Genomic DNA, 21,832 nt, shown 5'->3' on the forward strand with positions numbered 1-21,832 from the left:
GTTTTCTATTGTAATCCTCTTGTGCCAATACAAATAAATATTTTCTTTAGTGGATTTGGCAGTGTCTATCACATGGTGCGTCACCTAGAGAAAGGGTGACATATTTCATTGTCAGTTCTTAAGCAGTTTGTTCTCTGGGTTCACAGTACATTAGGGTCATTTAAAAGGCTATTGAATAAAAGCAGGTTCTGAAATATCGTATTGGTTAGAAAGTTGAAAGACCACACTGCTATCGGATTACCACCATGCTGACAGTCGTAAGGTCTTGCCTAAAGGGATCATGCACCATAATAAAGTTTATTAAATAATAAACTTATTAAAACTGTTAACCCGATTTACTTTATTCTCCACAGCTTATACAAAATTTGGGGTGATAATAAGCCAGCTACTGTATATATAGTAAAGGCTTTGCTTTATAATTTAGTTTAATTGGATTTAAAACTTAAAGTAAATTGTCACGTACTGTACTTATAAGTTACTAAAAACTGGGGTTTGAAAATAAATTAATCTACTTTACTCCATGCTTAATTAAACTTTCTTAATTCCTAAAACTGTTAATGAGAGCATTGATTAAACAATAAAACTAATACTTACTCCAAGCTCATGTGCGGCTGTGATCAGTTCCCCTGTGAAAAAATAATGTAAAACCAATAATTACTATTAGAAAATGACACTCCTCCAAAGTTTTCAAAATCCAAATGCTTGCATTGGGGTTTTGCATTAATTTGACTGGATAAAACTGTAAATCTGTAGAGATTTAACAGCATGAAATAGTCTAAGAATATTTTCTCCCTTAGATCTTATTGAACAAACTATCTGATAGTTTTTAATAACTGGTCAGTGAAAATATAGGTGAATTATGGTTTTTTAAAAAAATACTTATTTTCCATCCAGAAATTTGTATTTACTTGCAAATATACAAACACTGTCACAGAGCATTAATGTAATATGTTGTATCAGCCCTTGAAAATTTAACATAATCTGTAAAGATTCATTTTATGATATGTAAAATGTGCAGACATATGAGATTTGGACAGCCCATAAAATGTGCCACACTACCCTAACATGTCTCTAGTTTATTTAGGTTAGAAATCTGTAAACAGTTTCCAAGTCTTACACTGACCCCAGGTTCTTCTAGTAAGTCCTACCATTATATGAAGAGACTTCAAAAAGTTTGTGGAAAAATGGAATTACATTATGAATTTATTTTGGTGCAAAGTTTAATTCATGCAGGGTTTTTTTCATAATATGCATTTTCCACAAACTTTTAAAATTTATTTTGTCCATTAGCAATAGACAGCACCATCACTACGGCCTTGATGCTGTGATCCACCCCCAGCCTTCAGCCAGCCCTGGCGCATGGGCACACGTGTCAACATACTCAGGGAGGTCTCCAGACTTGAACAACACCCTTTCTGTGTGGCATGGCTTCACAGAGACTCATCATATTTTACCACCAAGACAGCATTGGCCATTTTCCACGAGCATTTTGAAGACCCTCTTTTATTTTTTTCAAACCATTAAGTCACAACATTCCTTATAGTCTATAGCTGTTCCTCACCATTAGTGATTATTTCTGAAATTATGATGCACTAATTCAATGCCTATTTGTTCATGTTTTAAGTATTCAGAGTACAAGGACTATTTCTGACTTATCCCTGTACACTGTGGTAGTAGTTACAATGTAAGAAATCAATCAGTATCGAAGATCTGTGATTTACTATTACCTGTTAGGAAAACTACTGCTCATTTTCTATCCTTCAATAGACAGTAATAGTCTGTGGCCCCAGACACATATAGACCTTTACTCTCTCTGGCCTGGACTATAGCAAGTCTTTTTTTTTTTTTTGGAGAGGTTTTTGCTATAGGGTGCATGCACTCACCAGACAGAGAGAGACAGAGAGACAGAAAGCGAGAAATCACCCCCCAGGCGGGATGGCCACGCCACAATCCCTTCTCTATTCTCTCGGGATCTTGGGCACGCACGCACATACGCCCGGTGTGAGTTTTAAGCCACCAGGTCTGGGACGCGAACCACAGTCGACTACATGGGAGTCCAGCGACTTAGCCATTACGCTAACTACTGGCCCCACTATAGCAAGTCTTGACTGATACTCAATCCATGTTCACACTGAAATCCTACTACTTTACCTATTCCACTTCTCTTCCAACAAAAAGACAAAAAGCTGGACTGTATCCCTAGCCTAAAATCTCTCAATGGCCACTCTGCTTACTGAATGAAGCTTAGATTGCTCTGCATGCCATTCAGACCGTCCATGACATCCAAGTCCCTATGTTAGGCTTATGCCCATGAAACCTATGCTCACTTTAGTCAAATCTGATTACCCACTGTTCCTCTGGAGTGGTCCTCTTTTTCACCTCTTCTCGCTCATTTTCTCACCCTGGAATATTTTCCCCAGCACTCTCTCCTAAATCCTTCAAAGTCTAGTTCAATTGCCACCTTCAGTGACACCTTTCCTTACACGCCCCCTCCCAACTCCATCAGAATTAATCACTTCTTGCTCCTCCATAGAAGCTGCCTGAGTCTATTTAGCACTTACTTAGGTTGCCTCACATTCTGGCTAGTTGTTTTCACTTCTCTCTCCTACGACGTTTAAAAACATCATCCTATCCCATTTCAGGATCTTAACAAGATACCACCGCCTCCCTCTCTGGTCACACGCAAAGAATCTAAGTCTCGCCCTGCATGTAGAGATTGGCAAAAAGGCTTTTATCACATTGCCATCTTTGCTACTCAGAGAACTCCATCTCATGAGAATGACTTTACACATCATGGGAGCCCTAAGTGGGTACCCAAAGAACTATTGCTCACTGAAGTCACTACTTCAGAACTTTTTTTTTTTTTCTTTCTGGAAAAACTGATGAGCACCTTAAAAACCAGATACTTTTTATATCCTAAATAGACTATTGTTTATGGTCTAAAAATGTTTAGAACTGTTTTCTGTGTAAACTGCCAAGGACATTTTGTAGTTTTATCTCTGTCTATTTTCAGTCCCAATAAATTTTAATAAATTTTTCCTTCTTGTGTGATGAAGCATGTAAGTTCGAATTTCAGGGTTACAAAATGTATTTACAATTATACTAAAGAAAAATATCCTGCTTTCCCTAATTTATTTTTATCATTAATAAGTCAATGTTGTTCTTCTTTGCTGGAGTTCTGCTTCTATAACGATAAATCTGTAATGTGACAACTTCCATCAACACCATGACCTGTTAAAACTACAATCTAAATTGAAAAGATGCAACTATTCAAAGCCTCACAGTCTGTCTTTGATAAAGAACTAATGGGAAATATTACTCTTAAATTGAGTGTGAAGAATAGAGGTAGTGAAGAGTAAAACAATCAAAACCTCCCAAGTCCTAGCTTTTCTCCAACCTTTTACAGGAGCGGTTCCCCAAAGTTAAATGCTAGGACTATCTGCATCAGAATACCTAGGTGCTTTTTTAAAAAAAGTAAGATCTCTTTTACACGTTTCAAATCTGGTAATAGCCTCTGACATGGGGGCCCGAGTTTCCCAGGCAATTCTGAAGTATATTCAAGCTTGAGAACCACATAGTCTTGTCTGGGATGCAAACTGGTAGCAATGAGTTGTCAGCAGGTGCTTCACTTTTACAAAACTAGCTTCCTTATACGTTCTTTATATTAAGTATACTACACAAGGGGACTTCAAAAGGTTCATAGAAAGATGAATTAAAGTACAAGTTTTTGGCGTCATTTTTTTTTAAAAAAAAGGTATGGTGTTTTCCTAACATGCATTTTCCACAAACCTTTTGAAGAATTCTGTACTGCCATATATCAAAACTATTAAAGACAGTATATAAACACACATATACAAGCTAATTTAGTGAAGGACTGCCCTCTCCCCCACAAAGGACCATGAGCACTCCTGTACACTGGGTAGTACTGTGTTCACTCCTTGAACTGTGCATGTCAAGTGGTGCAAAAAGTATTGGCAAAGCCATACAATGTGATAAATTTATGGAGTATAATTAAAGATTTACTGGGAAGAAGAATACATGCTTTATAGTGGTTTTGAGATGCCTTCTGTTTATTGATAGAAAATATAATTCATAAACATTCAAGGAAAACAGTACATTCAACATAAACAAAATGATTAAAGATATGATTAAATAAATCTTCTGTACAGACATATACTTGGAAAACAGTTTATTTATCGCTCCCAAGATGAACATAAAAATATTTGAAGCATTTATTACTTAGTATCAAACTGAAGAAATCAGAACAACTAAAAAGTTTGGTAACTGAGTGTGAACTTTATTGTTAACTTTATTCTTTTGGAAAAAAGTAAGAGTAGTAATAGACAATGCAAGAATAGTAGATGTTCAATAGACTTTATCACTATGTATGTGACGGCAGATTTAACAAAGAATTGCATGATTTTTTCCCCCCACTATGCAACCCACTTCAGTGCCAGGAGCCCAAACCCAGAGAGGGGACAATGGTTTGGGGTCAATTTGCTTTAGCAGCGGGCACTAGGAAAGGCCCAGGGGGACAAGCCTGGCTTAAATCTGAGCCCATGCATAAATTTCATAAAATTCATTAACAAAGAATAGAGGTTAAAAGAGCATATTCTAAAGTCAATCTACTTGCAGTTTTCCCTGAATATTCTTACTAACTGTGTGACCTTGGACATAGCTTAGACTTAGTTTCTCACCTATAAAAGGAATAGTAGTACCTACCTCATACGGTAGCCGAGAGGTGGAAACAAAGCACGTAAGGCACTTGTAACAAGCCCTGGCACAGTTAAGTACTCCATAAATGTTATTTACCGTTATTCATCCCATCTCCACACTTTAGGTTTAAAACAACTTTAAGTAGGTGTCAATCTTTTTTTTTTTAAATCAGCTAACTGAACTACTTATGAACAACGCTCTCCAAACTCTCACAACTATAAAGTTATTTCTATGATTTAATATAAATCCTGGAAATATGTAACTGCAGTCCCTACTATACCAATTCAACATTACTATTTTTGTTCAATAAAATCTGAAAGAAAGGTAATGACTTGAAAATAGAACAGCAGCAGCTTTGAGGACAGCCCCCAATAATCCCCAACTCCTGGTTCTCATTTGTGTAATCCTTTCCCCCTTGAATGTGGGCTGGATTTATTGACTAACTTCCATGAGTAAAATAGGACAGTGGTCTATCACTTTCAAGATTAAGTTACAAAATGACAGAGGTGTCAGACAGAAAGGTGCTCATTCTCTTGACAGAAGTCAGGTATCCTATGGAGAGATCCACGTGGCAAAGAACTGGACTGACTTCAGCAGCAGATTCTCCCCAAACTGAACCTTGAGAGGACTACATCATGACAGCAACTTTGTCCTGAGTAAGAGCATTTGGCTAAACTGCACCCAGATTCCTAATCTACAGAAACTGGGAGATGATAAACGTCTGCTGTTTAAACCAGCATAATTGGGGGGACAGCAGGAAAAGACAACTAGTACACTGTTTCTAAGTCCAGAGTCACCACCTGATGTTACAGCATAGTTCTGACAAACTTACTGCCACTTACAAGGCATTATTGGATGACCACTTAATTTGGCAGCAAAACAAAACCAAAACCTGGATCTTGTTTCTCATCTAAAATGCAGAATAATTTTAAGCAGGTGATTTAAATGGCCCAAGTCATGCTTAAAAAAAAAAAATCTATATCTATACCTATCTATCTATATATATAGAAGTAGCTTGCTTCAAGCCACGTTTTCGACTTTATAAAGGATTCTTCTCCAAATATTCTGCATGGTTGATTCTTCTCAGTATTCAGGTTTCTACTAAAATTTCACGTCCTCAGAGTCCTTTTATGATTAGCCATTCTGAGGGACCCTTCTCAATCACATTTCCCTCTTTTGTCTCCATAATGTATCACCCCTTAATACGTAGCTGTTCATTCAGTAACTTGTGTATTGTTTTAGCCGAAAAGGCTCCAGGATATTTTTTTTTTCACCACTACGGTTACTGCTTTTGTCACATACACAATAAAAACTAGGTAAGTAACATCTACGGACTACTAACAATTGGAAAATAAAAACTCTGAACCAGAAAAGAGATCTGGGGAAGTGGAGAAGCCGTTAAGCCCGGTCTATAAAGCCTGGGAACTAAGAGGCTGTTACCGGATCGCAAAACCCTGCGCTGGGCCCATGCGGCTGGCTGCAGGGCCCGACCTGACCAACCTTAACGCCAACAGTGGGGGCCAGACCAGGAGAGGGGCGGGAGGTACGACCCTCAGAGTACTTTACCCGAGTCTCCCCCCGGCACCGAGGGGGGCAGCGTGAGGGTGAACACGGCGGCCACAGCGGCGAACACGGCGACGCCGCCGCGGAGGCCCCCGGAGCGCTGCGGCCCCACTCGGGATGCCTGCCCCTGGGTCTGGTCCCTGCCGTCTTCACGGGGACCCATGAGGCAGTGGCAACCGAGGAAGGAGGACACGCTGGGCCCAGGACCCGGAGCAGCTCGGACTTCCTCAGCGGACAGGGCAGCGCTGACCGCGCAGCGGCCGTGGCGGCTTCCGGGTCGAGGTTTCGGTGGCCGGATCGCACCTTTCTCCGCCTGAGCGGGGGAGGAGCCAGTGGCAGGCCTCGCGAGAGCCAGGTCCCGGGAGTTGACCGACAGCGCACCTGCGTTGGCGCTCACATACTTACGACGTGAGCTTTCAAGTAACTCATCACAAGGGAGCGTTCCTTTAAAGAAGCAACCTTGGGCACAGGCCTGCCGTCTCTATGGTTACTCTCCCCCGCTTCTCCTTAACTTGGTCGGTTCTGACAGAGACGAAAGCAGCATAGAAAACCGCGCGTGAGGAAAAGCCACGTCCGCCTCCTATGGTGCGGGGTGGAACTGCACAAAAGGACCGAGATCGCTAACCAGGAGCTCAACCGGTGTTAAACAGAAGAGTGTGTGTACGGTACGTGCAAGGGAAGGCAATAAAACATTCATCGCGATTATGTATCTGTTACTATTTACTACATTACCACTATCATTGTAAAGCAGTGTGTTAATTTTTTTGGAGAGGTTTTTGATATAGGGGGCGTGCGCTCCCCAGAAAGACCGAGACAGAGAGACAGAGAGAGAGAAATCACTCCCAGGGGGGGCATAGCTATGCCGCAGTCCTTACTTTTCCATTCTTCTCTTGGGATCTTGGGCACACACGCACACACGCCCGTCGTGAGTTTAAGCCACCGGGTCCGGGACTCGAACCGGGACCCCCATGTGTTAATTATTAAGGTGTTAAGTAATTTTCAGAGATTAAAGTACGCCAATTTGTCTATTCTATTTTTTCCCTATAGCATGAGAAAAACTGTAGAAGTGTTGAAAAACTTGAGTTTCTGTATTAATAAATAACTTATACTGTGATAAAGGTGTCTTTTACTTCGAGAGGAGTGTTTTGGTGGCGCTTTAATGACACAGTGGGAAATGAAATGGAGTCATCATATTTTACAGTTTGCTGGAATGTAAAAAAGAGTGGGGGCTTTTGAACAATCACATAGTAGGGCAGTTAATAAACTTTTAAAGCTTACATTTTACACTACTAGAGCAGTTATTCTAGAGTGGGAGGGAAGATGGACAACCGCTGTGGAATCCCCAAATGAGTGAGCATCTCAAATGTGGTATGTGCGGTCTCATAGAAGCACAGTTTCTCAACTGTAGAGTGACATGCATGGACAGCAGTCATTGTGCCAGTGAACCCTGGTCTTTTCTAAGTTCTTACACAATGCTGTATCAGCTAGACGAAGAGTTCCCGGAGGGCAGATAATGTGTGGTTAGTGACTTCTAAAATGGCTCCCAGTGATACCTGCCTCCTGGGATTCACTCCCTGGGATCCTGTCTTCCTATGCATGGGCTGGATCTCATTCAGGCCTTGTTTCTACCAAGAGATTAAGGCAAAAGTGGAGGATGTCACTTTCAAGATAGGTTATAAAAGAGAATAATTATTTGCCCATGTTTGGAAGGTAAAGATTGGTGTTGGGAGTTGTTCACATTGGATAATATGAATGGCTAAGCTGACCAAGGTATAGTATAAAGAGAACAAGATTGAGGTCTGATGATAGCCCATGTCTCCATTTGGGGAATGGCAGAAGAGAGAATAGCTAATGAAAGATAGGTGTCACAAGAAGTTAAGGAAAGAATCATGTCACTGAAGCATATTAGTCAGGGTGTCACAGGCAGGTAAGAGAAAATAAAGGGTATATCTACAGTTTTACGGGGCTTGTATTTATTCAACGTGCAGAATTGTCTTCAATCACCAAATACTAAACTACAGATACAGAATTATCCCAAGGCACTGGGAGGAGCCTACAGGAGGGGTAGAAAAACTTAAGCTTCATTAGTTTTACTGATAATTTCCTTTGATGATAAAGAACTGCTATTTTCTGTTTGTGTCTGACATTACCTCTCAGTCAGTATCTACTGTTCCTTCCTCTCTAAAGCATTTTCTTCTCTGGATTTCTATGACAGCATGCTCCCTTGGTTTTTCCCTTAAGCCACTGGCCTGTGTACTCTGCCCTGCTTATATTAGACCTCCAGATGCTGTCTTCTGATAGCTCCGTTTCTTTGTCCAAACAGGCTTTCCAACTTGGCAGACATTGTCTTTATCTTACGATTTATTTAAAACAGTGCCTGGCACAAAATGGGTGCCTAACAAATATTTATGGAATGAATGAATGAATGAACAAGAAGTCATTGGTGTGTCCCTTAGAGATTGCATTGAGCTACTGTTAACAGAGACTCAGCTATAGTCGCTTAAACATTCGAGCACTTGTGTAAAAGTGCTTTTACTTTTCATGTAAAAGCAGTAAGAAGTTTGGAAGAAGTCAGCCTAACATTGATGTGGCAATTCCCTGATATCACTTAGGACAAAATTGAGGTCTTTATATCTTTCTGCATCATTCCACTCAGCTTGCATCTTCAAGGTTATCTCCTGATCCAGGATGGCTGATAATGTGCTAAATGTTACATCTGTACATAAGGAAGGAGAAACATTGGAAGAGAAAGGCATGTTCCATCCTTTAAGAGTGTTCTAGCAATGCCATTTTGCAATTCTGCTACATCTTATTGGCCACGGTTGAGTAACAGGTTCATCTTGGGGCAAAGAATGCTGGAAAATGTACCTTTTCAGGTGGACAGCCTGTGTAGGAGTCTGTTACAAAGGATGAATGGGAGAACTGGGGCCATCAGGTGGCATATTGTTAAGGCACTGGACCACCACATGGCTGTCTGTGGTATGAGTCCTAGAGCCTGGGGCTTGTACCAGGCACTTGTGCATGCCCAAAATCCCGAAAGGATAATGGAGGAGAAGGGATTGCGGTGTGGCCATCCCCTCTGGGGAGTGATTTCTCACTCTCTGACTATCTCTCTCTAGTTCTCCAGCGTGCACATGTGCCCTAGAACAAAACTCTCTCTCAAAAAAAAACTAATATTGGGATACAGTTAGCAGGTACTGCATAATTTGATTTGGTGGCCTGGAGATTATGTGAATCTTCGAAGTCCAAGAGGTCGGTTGTAGTAAGGGTAGTAAATATGGAAACCAGGTACCAGTGGATTAAGAAGTGAAATGGAAGAAAAGTTTGGTAGTGAAGGAAAAGCGGGAAGTAGGATGAAGAGTTACAGAGATTAAAATGTCAAATGAGGCTTTTTGGTTTTTGTAATCTAAAGGAATATTTGAACAGAGATAATGACGATGTAAGGAGGTACAGGGGACTGAAGAGAATGGGACCCAGGAGGAAAGAAGAGAAGGGTTGAGATAGAAAATATTAGACAGTGTGCATATGAGAGAGAGAGAGAGAGAGAGAGGGAGAGACCTTTAGATAATTCCTGGTGGTTGAACTTGATCCTGGGGCAGACCAGTAAAATTTACAACGTATTTTATTTACCTATTGTTTATGTTCTACTTTATTCCACAATAGTTTAGAGATAACTACTATAATACAAACCATAAAGTAAAAAGAAATATAAATCATTTATGAGTCAAATATAAATCATTTATAAATCATTTATGAGAAACAGAACTAATGGGATATAATATATATATATATATATATATATATATATATATATATATTATATATATATATATGTATTAGAATTTACTGCAAGGAATTGTCTGATGTGATTGTGGGGCTGGCGAAGCAAGTCTGAAGCCATAGGACAGGCCATCAAGAAGGGCAGGCTGCAAGTGTAGGCCAGGAGATAAAGCTGCTGTCCACAGGTGGAATTTCTTTCTGTTCAGGGAGCCCTCAGCTCAGCTGTCAAGATTATGTAGCACAATCTCGCTGTTTTCACATCAACTGATTATGAACTTTAATCATATCTACAAAATACCTTACAATTACACCAGGATTTGTGCTTGATGGGAAAAGTGGGGAATGTAGTTAAGCCAAGTTGACACATCCACAGACTATCACAGAGACAAAAGAACACATCATCTAGAAATAGAGCATCAGATTGAGGGGAAGTAAATACATAGATCTGTGGTCCCGTGAATCCCACATTTGGCTCTGAGAGCCTTAAAAGTCAACCAAAATGGAAACAGGATCAGTTGCATGATTTCCAAGATAAATGAATTTAAAAACCATTATTTCAAGGCATAAAAGCAAATTTAGAATATGTAAAATAACAACTATTAAAATCAGGAGTGGAGGTGAGAATAGTTGAAATAAATTCTGACTCTAAGGAGTCCATAGATAGTCTCAAGTCGATAAATCAAGAAATGGAGCAAGAAGTCTATTCTGGAGGGAGGTAATCATGAGTGGAACTAAAATCAGAGGAAGGAGACCAGTGGAGAGGAGAAGCAGGATGAAAAATATTGCTTTCATTATAAGTTGCTCCGCACCATTATATATTTTGCCATGGGCACTGTATTACTTTGATAAAGGATAGGATAGGAAAATATTTGCAAAGGAATAAAAAAATGAAAAAAGTGAAACTACATATTTTTTGAATTAGAGCTTATAATGTCTATAAAAAGTGTGAACTAGTAGGAGCTACATAAATGTTCTACCATCAGTAGTTTCCTATTTGAATTACATTTTGTTTTATTTTAATGTTTATTTTTTCTTGGGCAAAAGGCGTACCTTCAACAGAGTTTCATGCTGCCATCCCCACCGCCAAAGCCTTTCAGATAGCCAGGATCATGGACACACATGCTCATGCCCGACATGTACAGGTCATCCCGGGAACTGAACCTATTTGGCCTCTAGCATTGCAGAGCATTGTGTTACTGCTGTGCTAACATGGTTGGACCTTGAATTACATTTTAAAAAATTTGCTGTAAGACATGTGCTCTTACTGGAGAGAGACAGAGAGAAAAAAATGAGAAACCACCCCACCATGGGATGGCCATGCTACATTTCCATCTTGTTCATCCTCCTCTTAGTACACACATACACCTGTACCAGGCATGTCTTTTTTAAACATTTATTTATTATTATCATGATCTTGTTTATATTACATTGAATCACATATAACTTACAGTGTATTACATTTTTTTCCAGAAGGAATACCATGCATATCACTCAATACAAAGACATTAAACTTCCCATCATCATCATCCAATAGCTTTTCATTGTTTTTTCCAGATTATTATTATTATTCCAATTATTTTTTTAAACATTCAGTCACTATTTATCATTTCACTTGTAAAACCAGGCATGTCTTTTGAGATACCAGGTCTGGGACTTGAACTAAACAGTTACCATACAGGATGAGCCAGATTAACCACAAGATGAGCCATGCCACCTGATGAACCAGAGTTACCTTTTAAAAATTCTCTAAGCCATTCTATTTCAATTTATACATATTATTTTATATACAATAGAGAAATAAATGTTCATAAACTATGGTGAAAATCTTTGCCTATGTTTCTGTGTTAAAATCCAACCCATCCACTCTAAGGAAAGTCTCCTCAACTCAGACCCAAAATATAAACCAAATGACAAAGGAAATTTGAGAGACTTATAATTATACAAGATGATTTAGAATTATAAAACATTATATTAAGCATTTTCATAGTAGTTCAGGAAGCAGCCTATGCTCAAAAGCTGAATCTACTAATTATCTGTGATCTTGACAAGTTTCTTAATCTCTCTGTCCTCATATTGCTTATCTGAAAATTGGGACTATCAGTAGTGCCATCCTCACAAGTTTGGTGTGAAAATTAAATAAAATAATTAAAAGAACCAAGCCTGGGATGGGAACCAGCAGTTAGCGTAATGACTATGTCACTGGACTCCTACGTAGTCGATCACAGTTCGCGTCCCAGACCTGGTGGCTTAAAACTCACGCCGGGCGCGTGTGCATGCGTGCCCAAGATCCCGAGAAGAGAATGGAGGAGAAGGGATTGCGGCGTGACCATCCCCCCTGGGGGTGATTTCTCACTTTCTGTCTCTATGTCTCTCTCTGTCTGTCTGGCAAGCGCACGCGCCCTATAGCAAAAACCTCTCCAAAAAAGAAAAAAAAAAAACAAAAACAGAACCAAGCCTGGCTTATTGGGAGTCACAGTAAGTTTTATCTATCATTACTGTCATCTTACATTAGAAGAAATACTATATGATATGATTTTTAAATTTTATTTATTCATTCATTTATTTTAATTTGACCAGAAAGACATTAACAGAAAGAGAGAGAGAAAGTGAAAAAGGAGAAAGTAAGCCATCAGGTCCGGGACTTGAACCATGGTCAAACATGTGGGAGTGTCCAGTGCTTTAACCACCACATCACCTGCTGGTCCCTACAATATGATTTTAAAATAGGGCAAGTAATACTTACACTTTTCTGCTTTCATTTTATTGGTTATTAGTTAGAACTGAAAACACATGACAAATACAAACCATCCATTTGTAATCTAGATGTGATCTAGGAAGCTTCTAGCTCCTGAACGACTTGCTCAAACTTAGATTAAAACTTCATTATGTGGTCTGTGGACATCCAAACCCTATCCCAGAATTTCCAGGGTGGGAAATCTTGGTGTTATGTTCCATTCTGCCTCTAGCTCTCCAATCAGTGAAAACTTAGCCCTTTCTTCAGTGTGCATAGAAATCCACTAATGCTAAACAGCCAGAGTTCTAATAGTATGGAAAGAAAAGTTCAAACCACCACCACCTTCCTAGGTTCCTGCCCGTATTCCTCCTCATCACTTCCTCTCCTAAGCTTATCTCTGCAAACTTTAAGTTATTTTCTCTTCTTAGCTTATTTTAGGACCTACTCCTAAGCTAGCTTACCCCAAGTTATCAGGGTATTTAGTAGAATAAAGGCCCTTCTATGTAACTGAACTGATATGCTCTGGATCACAGATATAGTGCTGGACTTCCAGTCTAGCACATTTTCTCCTATCTCAGGTTTCCTGTATTGATTCTGTCAAGATCTGATGAAAACATTACCCGGGGATAGGCGTACAACATCTTAGTGAGTTTAAAATAGTTGATAAAATGAATTAAAGAGTTTCATATTTATGGACACAAGTTGCAATTCCACATATAATTAAAGTCTATCTACTATGTGCTAGGTAGTGGTCCTTTGGGTGTAGGCAATGGAGTTCCCACATGGTGCTATTTGAGAATAATAACCCAAGACCCTATGGCCAGTCAATGTTGTCATGCTCTCCTCTTCTCACTGATTTAAAATTCTTATGATTAGAGTCAGCCACAGTAAACACCAAAGATGGGGATGTCGGTTACAGAAGTGTCAGTTTGCTGATGACTGTCTAATCCTGGAAGTTACGGACAAAAAAGTAAAATAGGTGTCAGACTGTATTTTAAGGATTTTCTAAAACTGATGCTTTCTTTCCCTTTAGAAAATGGCTACAACTAATAACTGAGGTTTAGAAGAAGGCAAATATTGGCTCAAAAATGTTTTGATAGCCAAAAAACAACATAGTGTTTTCATGATCCATAGGAAGTGTATCATGGTTAAATTTTATCTTCCTAAGATATCTTTCTTCTGTCTGGGTCTTAGAAGTAAGACAAGGGGGGGAAAAGAATCTTATGTCTCATGGAACAGGGCCCAGTGGAAAACTGGCCTTCCTCTGAAGGATGAGGGTGCCCTAATGATGGGACTCAACAGCTTGAGAAACATGCCAGGCACATGTATGCTTGTACGAAATCCCAAAAGGAAGGAAAATTTGAGCACCAATGTGGGGCACTTTCTTCTTTTCTCTTTCTCTCTCTCTTTCTCATATACCCTCTGGCAAAATTTAAAAAAAAAAAGGATCAAGGCAGGGAAAGTGGCTAGAAGAAACCACAGCAGTAACCTTAGTGAGAGCTGACTTTATTTCTGCCACAGTAATGGTATTGGAGATGAAGAAAAATTATTCATTATTGTAGTCATATTTAAATATAGTACTTTTTCAGATAATACTTAGGTTTACTAATGTAATTTTCCCCTCACTATTACTTTTTTCATCCTGCCACTATTTTCTTTTTCTTTTTTTTTGGAGAGGTTTTTTGCTATAGGGTGCATGCGCTTGCCAGAGAGACAGAGAGAGATATAGAGACAGAAAGCGAGAAATCACCCCCCAGGGGGGATGGTCACACCGCAATCCCTTCTCCTCCATTCTCTTCTCGGGATATTGGGCACGCACGCACACGCGCCCATCGTGAGTTTTAAGCTACCGGGTCCAGGATGCGAACCGTGGTCAACTACGTGGGAGTCCAGCGACATAGTCATTACGCTAACTGCTGGTTCCCCCTGCCACTATTTTCTGAACTCATTGTTTATTTTTGTCTGAAATACATCCTTTTGTAGTTTCTTAATCTCTGAATGTCTGAACTTGTCTTTTCTTTCAATCTGGTTCTGAATGATGATTTAGCTGGGTATAGAATTTTATTTAGATTTATCTTCTCCTCTTCAGCACAAACTTCCAGGAACAAAGGATGAATCACAAAATGAGATCAGAATTTGCAATTTCCCATGCAGTGTCATTTAAAATGAGAACCCAAAGCTGAGCTGTTAAGGTAAGATCTAATTTAAAGTTGTACATCCTTTAGTGTTGTGGTGTTGAGGGTTTAATGTTGAGGGTATATGTGGGAATAAATTATAGAAGAAAATAAGCATGGAGGCAGTAATCTCATGACCAGTGAAGGTCAAAAGTCATAAACAGAGTCAACTGTGCTAACAAATAAGATAATCCACACCTGAGAAAAGAAATACAACATAGTGATCCTCAAGACATTAAAAAGAAAATGTCAGGGCCAACAGGTTGCATGGTGGTTAAGGCACTGAACTCCCACATGGCTGACTGCGGTTTGAGTCCTGGTCCTGGCAGCTTACTTTCTCACTTTCCCTCTCTCTCTCACTTTCTCTCTAGCTTTCCCTCTCTCTCTCACTTTCCCTCTCTCTATCTCTCTCTGCACAGCTGTTTTTGGAGGCTGTAGTCATTTACCTCTGTCTGTCTTCTCTCCCACCCCTTCAATGATTCAATGGACATGAGCTTCCTGAGGCACCAGAACTATGTTTTCAGTTGTGAACTAAAGGCCAAAATGTTTACCACTTTATGGTGGATAATGATGAAAATGAACACCAGTTATATTTAAGAACAGCCAGTTTAAGGGCTGGTGTAAAGGGTGAATTGCACATTGTTGAAGCAGAGGCAAGAAGGCAGTCCAATTAAAGTAACACTAGCAACATTGAAAATGTCTGTACAGCCAGCCATTTCCCTTAGAGGTTTTGAAATAGCACCACCTGTGGTCTTAAGGTTGAAGTGTAATTCAGGGCCTGTGAATATTAGTGGAAGAATATAGTAGCTGTGGAGGAAGATATAGAGTTGGAATAGGAAGAGGATGTGAAACTCTTAAGTTATTTGGAAAGCAATCTGTCCCCGGAGGTGGTAGCAAGTTTTCACAGAAAAAAGTAAAACTTGCTGCTGATGAAGACAATGGTGATGATGATGATGATGATGATTGTGGCTATGAGGGGACAGAAGAAAAGTCTCCATTGAAGAAATCTATACAAGATAGTCTTGACAAAAATGCTCAAAAATCAAACCAGAATGGAAAAGACCTAAAAATCATCAACACCAAGATCAAAAGGTCAAGAATCATTAAAACAAACAAACAAACAAACGAAAAACTCCTAAAACACAAAAAGGACTTTGTTCTGTAGAAGACATTAAAGCAAAAATGCAGGCAAGTATAAAAAAAGGTGGTTCTCTTTCCAAAGTGGAATCTAAGTTCATCAGTTCCATTAAGTATTGCTTCCAGATGACTGACCAGGAGGCTATTCAAAATCTCTGGCAGTGGAGGAAGTCTCTTTAAGAAAATAGTTTCAACAGTTTTTTAAAATTTTCTGTCTTATTTCTTTTCTCTAGCAGTTGATATCTGGCTGTCCTTTTTATTTTGAGAGATTTTTGCTATAGAGCATGTGCTCTCACCAGAAAGACAGAGAGAAACAGAGAGACAGAAAGCGAGAAATCCCCCTCCTCCTTTCTCCTCTCGGGATCCTGGGCACACACACGCACATGCGCCCAGCATGAGTTTAAGCCACCGAGTCTGGGACTCAAAACCTCAGTCAACTACTTGGGAGTCCAGCGACATAGCCATTACGCCAACTGCTGGTCCCTTGGCTGTCCTTTTTATAATGCAGAGTGAACATTTTCCCTACTGTGTTTGGTATGTGTTGTCCAGGTTTCATTGTCAAGAATGTATTGTCCAATGTGCCCGTTTAGTTTTTAAGATGGAACTCGACCCTTTGCTCGGTTTTAAGTATGTGTGGAATGTTATGATAGGACACAGCAGTAGTGGTGGTCAGACATGGAAATGGTGAGGAGACAAAAATACACAAGTGAAATAAATTCTTTATTTTAATTAAAAAAAATAATAGTTAATAAATAGTTAAAGAATTTTTTTAACTGAAAGGAAATGGCAACCATAACTCAAAAACATGAAATTATGAAAAAAAGTGCACTTGCATGTATAGAACGTGTAATTTTGAAGTAAGACTTTCTTTCCTTCTCTCTTCCTTCCTTTCCTCCTCTCTTTCCTTCCTTTTTCTCTTTATTTTTAACATGGGAATTTTCGAACATACACAGAAACAGAGAGAATAGTATAATGAACCTCTAATACCCATCACTGAACTTTATTAATATATGGCCAGCCCTGTTTCATTCATAACCCTCCCTCACTTTCTGCCTCACTGGATAATTTTAAAGAAAATTCAGGACATCACATCATTTCATCCATAGATGTTTCAGTATGTATCTTTCAGAGATATCATCTCTTTTTTCTAAGCATAACTATATTCCCATTATAACATCTACAAATTAATAATTTCTTATATTACTCTCCTGCGAGTGTTAAATATACCTCATTATTTCAGAAATATTTTGTATGGCAGGTTTATTTGAATTAAGGTTCATATTAAATGAAGACATGGCTTTTGGTTCCTATGTCTCTTAAATCTCCCTTAATTTATAACATTTCTTCTTCTAGAATATACAGAATTCTACAGACCAAGAGAAGAATCTAGACTCTTCTTGTGCAGAAGCTTCCTCTGATTTTTATTGATGTATTCATGTGCTATCAATGAACATTTATACACTAGTTATATATTGCTTTAATAATGCTGTGGGGGGGAAAAAGTACAAAACCCAGTGACATGCAACAGTAAGGGTTTATTGTTTTTCACTCTTCTGGGGAAACTGGCAAGTTAATTCTCCTGATCTTGGCTGAACTTGCTCACCTGCCTGAGGTTGGCTGGTTACCAGCTGGTCTAGGATGTCCTTGCTGGGAGGAATTTTCCTCCATATATCTCTCATCTTCCATCAAGCAAGAACAACCATGTCCTTCTCATGGTGATTCAGAGGCCAGGGTAGAAAGGCAGCTATAAGATATAAAGGTGGGGAAGGAAAACTCCACATGAGACCAGCTCTTAGGATATAGCTGAAATAAGAGAAAGAAGAACCTAAGTCTTGGGGGAAGTGGATAACTAGACAAGTGGAATGACAGAGTACCTGGGGTCAGCAGGTGGCATGGTGGTTAAGGTGCTGGACTTTCACATGGCTGCCTGTGGTTTGAGTTCTAGACCTGATAGCTTGCTTTCTCACTTTCTCTCTATATATCTCTGGTGAGCATGCCAAATTAAAATAATAATAATCAATAAAATTAAATAAATATTTTTAAGAAGGGGACACTTCAGAGCCCACCTGAATACTCACAATGATTTGGCCCTGGAGTGCAGCAGAGGAAGCCAGATTCCCCATGGCTGACCAGGGTTTGAGTTCCAGTTTGTGTACATATGCCAAGTACCCCGAAGGGATGGAGAATTGGAGGGAAAAAGACTTGAGCATGTGACCAGGTCCCGCTGGGGGATTCTCTCTCTCTCTCTCTCATGTGCAAACATGCACCTTATGGCCTTTAAAAATAAAGGGGGGGGCAGGGGAAAAAATCATAATGTATAAAGCAGGAGCCTCCGATTTCTGAATCCTAAGTAAAAACCAGGACAACTACATGGACAGATTCTCTTTAAATGGATATTTATTAAATTCCTACCATATGCCAGGCACTTTACCAAGCATGTTACATAAGTTATAGTAGAAGATGAGACTATAGATTCTGAACCTGTCTGCCTGCTTGGGTTTGAGACCCTCTACCAGAGAAATGGGTTGATATGTGTGCGATGCTTAGAAAACTGCCTACTGCGAGGTAACTATTAGCTGCTAAGCACAATCTCATTCTACATTCCCAGCAGCCTTGTGAGATGGAAATAATTTTTATTCCTGTCTTACAGATGAGGAAAGAGAGCCATAGAAAAATTACGTGATTTGCTCAAGTCATATAGCCAGTGAGTGGCAGAGCAGGAGTTCAAATCCTCAGCTTTCATTGAGGGCTTGCACATTAACCTCGATGGATACCATCTCATCTTGCACCTCTCCATCTGATGCTGAGTCCCTGAGTTTGTTTTGTAAGTGCTCTTGTTGGGCTGGGGTTGGCTTCAGAGACTGTATGTGTGCTTGTGTGAAGGTGGTGGGGGGAGTGGTGGAAGGGATTGGGTTCATCCTGATAAGGGGATTCGGCTGTGGGGATTAGTGAGCTGTGGGCAGCCAGACAGGGCGGGACACAGAAGGAGCAGAGGGGTTGTTTGAGGCTGCAGATGTAAAGAGCACATTCTCACATGGCTCCACGGCAGCGCAAGGAAGAAGAAAGGAGGGATGGAAGTGGGCAGTGATAATTTGAGAGCTTTTGAGAGATAATTTTTAAGGAGAGTGAGAAAAGAGGCATGTTAAAGAAAGGCCATTTAGTAGTTCTAACTTGGTATTTCTTAAACTTGACAGAGCTTCAGAAACATTTCATGGAGGGTTTTTTTTTTTGTTATTTTTTTTTGAGAGATTTTTGCTATAGGGCGCGTGCACTCGCCAGAAAGAGAGAGACAGAGAGACAGAAAGCAAGAAATCACCCCCCAGGGGGTATGGCCATGCCGTCATCCCCTCTCCTCCATTCTTCTCTCGGGATCTTGGGCACACACGCGCATGCGCCTGGCATGAGTTTAAGCCACTGGGTCCAGAACACGAACAACAGTCGTCTACATGGGAGTCCAGCGACATAGCCATTACACTAACTGCTGGTTCCTCATGGTGTTTTTTGTTCATTTGTTTGTTTATGTTTTTTTTTAATGTGCATTCCTGGGCCCGAACTGGAGATGCTAACCATCATACTAGTTCCTGGTAAAACCTGGGTGCCTACACATTTTCAGAGCCTCTCAGGTGATTTTGGTCATTAGCTTGATCTGGGGCCCATGATTTAAAGTTCCAGCCCTTTGTGTCATAGGAAGGCAACACCAGGGAGCTAAAAGGTCTCACTCAGAGCCATGCAGCTCTTTGATGGCAGGACTGGAACTGGGCTTCAGTCTAATGGCCTTCCTACAATGTTCTACATTCCTGTCACTACACTGAGTGGGTAAATACTTTGGGGGAGGTGATAATTTGAGAGTAATATAAGAGTATTTTTATTTTGATATGAGGTTGTCAAATAGTATTAACATCACAAACTGAGTAATCATAATTATGCACGATAAATTCTATTTAACAAACTCTCTACAACTCCTAGGCATGTGGTTCTATCCCCACATGGAATGTGGGTGGCTAAAAAATTGGAGCAAATATTTTGAAACTTTTTATACCTCTAACTTCTCCCCCAGTATATTTAATAAGTCAGTTAAATAACTGCAACTAAAACCAACCAATATATCTTGATATGATCGATGGTTAGAACTCAGTCTTGTGGTAGGGAAACTTACCACTTACATGCATATGAATCACAGAATTTTTTTCTTTTCAATTCTGTGAAACCTTTGTCACTTTAAAAGTACAGTTTGTTTGGTAAATAATATATACCCTAAAAGAAATAATATACTACTTCATTTTAAGGAGGTTTTGACAACTATGATTGAGCAAACCATCTTTAGAGGAACTGATCAGTTTGGATATCTAGCTGACTAATTTGCAGCCTGACTTAATAGCACTGTTGGAGTGCAGTATGCTCCCTAGACCTGGTTTCTGATATCACCTCTATTTGACAAAAAAGACTGAGACACAGAAAGTTGAGTAAATGTTCTGGGTCACAAAATTAACAGGCTGAGAAATGTGGGGGCTGTGATTTTTTTTTTTTTAAGAGAGACTTTTGCTATAGGGTATGTGTGTTCACCAAAGACACAGAGAGAAAACAGACAGAAAGTGAAAAATCACCATTGTGGTGGGATGGCCACACCGCAATCCCTTCTCCTCCATTCTCCTCTCGGGATCCTGGGCACACACGCACACATGTGCTATATTAGTGCCAATCCTCCCAGTCCTGGGCTCAAACTGCAGTCGGCCACGTAGGAGCCCAGTGACATGACCGTTATGCCATCTACTGATCTCAGGGTCTATCCTCTTTCCGTACAGGATGTCTCCCCACCGCCTGAGTGAGAAGAGCAGATACTGGGGTTTTCTTCCCAGAGCGTCTTCAGTCACAAGCACAGAGGCATAAGAAACTTCAATAGAACAAGAAGAGGGGCTAGCAGTTAGCATAATGGCTATGTCGCTGGACTCCCTTGTAGTCAACCACAGTTCAAGTCCCGGACCCTGTGACTTAAACTCACGCCAGGTGCATGGGCATGCTTGCCCAAGATCCTGAGAGGAGATTGGAGAAAAAGAGATTGTGGCGTGGCCATCCCCCCGGGGGGTGATTTCTTGCTTTCTGTCTCTCTGTCTCTCTCTGTCTTTCTGGCGAGTGCACGCACCCTATAGCAAAAACCGCTCCAAAAAAAGAGAACAAGAAGAGAGTCGGTGAGAGAGCTTTGTTCTCACACAGGGCTCATCATGGGTATTCTCACTCTGAGGTCCACAAGACCTGGAATCTGGAGGGGCCCTCGGTCCTGATAGGATATCAGGATAAGACAGAGTGTGCTCATTTCCCCCAGGAGACTCAGAGTCCAACAGGGCCTGTCTCCTCTAAGTTCCTGGAAGAAGAGTCTGAAGCTCTGACTGCTCAGGAGCTTAGAGTGGGGTCTTCATCGCAACAAATAAATGATGACTCCCAGCATCCCTGTGGGTGGGACTCTGGAATTGCAAAGGTCACTCATTGTAGCACTTGGCTTAAAGCTTCACTTCCATAGCCAGTGTCTACATTTATTTAGAATCTGATTTTATTTGGCATGGATTTGAAAGGGGCTAAATGGAGATTATTGGAGGGAAAGGTCTATATTTCCCTTTGGGCCTATGTTATGAAAGAGAAACCTTCAGCTAAAGAGCACTCACCACCATCCTGCCCTGTTGCAAAGGGTAGGCTAGAATGCCATCTACTCTAAATCCAACTTGAGTTCATAGGA

At 40.2% G+C, this 21,832-nt stretch overlaps 1 protein-coding gene, 1 long non-coding RNA gene and 1 other non-coding gene across 6 annotated transcripts in view; 1 reads left to right on the forward strand and 2 right to left on the reverse strand.

The window, feature by feature from the left end:
* The window catches only part of TMEM260 (transmembrane protein 260), an 82,521-nt gene extending 75,945 nt beyond the window's left edge, over positions 1 to 6,576 (reverse strand). For 3 of the 4 annotated variants that reach the window (XM_006144862.3, XM_006144863.3, XM_006144861.3), the window contains exons 1-2: positions 6,283 to 6,576; positions 595 to 626 (exon numbers count right to left, since the gene is read on the reverse strand). In XM_006144862.3, the coding sequence (XP_006144924.1) occupies positions 595 to 626; positions 6,283 to 6,442 (192 nt within the window). In that variant the 5' untranslated portion in view covers positions 6,443 to 6,576. The remainder of the gene's footprint in view (positions 1 to 594; positions 627 to 6,282) is intronic. The other variant, XM_014586419.2, reaches the window with a different exon arrangement.
* On the reverse strand, positions 4,432 to 4,563 carry LOC114007171 (small nucleolar RNA SNORA42/SNORA80 family). Its single transcript, XR_003548803.1, has one exon. It is a non-coding gene; the product is annotated as a small nucleolar RNA SNORA42/SNORA80 family (small nucleolar RNA).
* A 33-nt stretch (positions 6,577 to 6,609) lies between the features above and the next one.
* On the forward strand, positions 6,610 to 21,077 carry LOC102472214 (uncharacterized). Its single transcript, XR_334017.3, has 4 exons — positions 6,610 to 6,944; positions 14,883 to 14,985; positions 18,755 to 18,928; positions 20,907 to 21,077. It is a non-coding gene; the product is annotated as an uncharacterized LOC102472214 (long non-coding RNA).
* The last annotated feature ends 755 nt before the right edge of the window (positions 21,078 to 21,832 follow it).

Source organism: Tupaia chinensis, unplaced genomic scaffold, assembly GCF_000334495.1.
Source record: "Tupaia chinensis unplaced genomic scaffold, TupChi_1.0 Scaffold000133_1, whole genome shotgun sequence".
Lineage (NCBI taxonomy): Eukaryota > Metazoa > Chordata > Mammalia > Scandentia > Tupaiidae > Tupaia > Tupaia belangeri.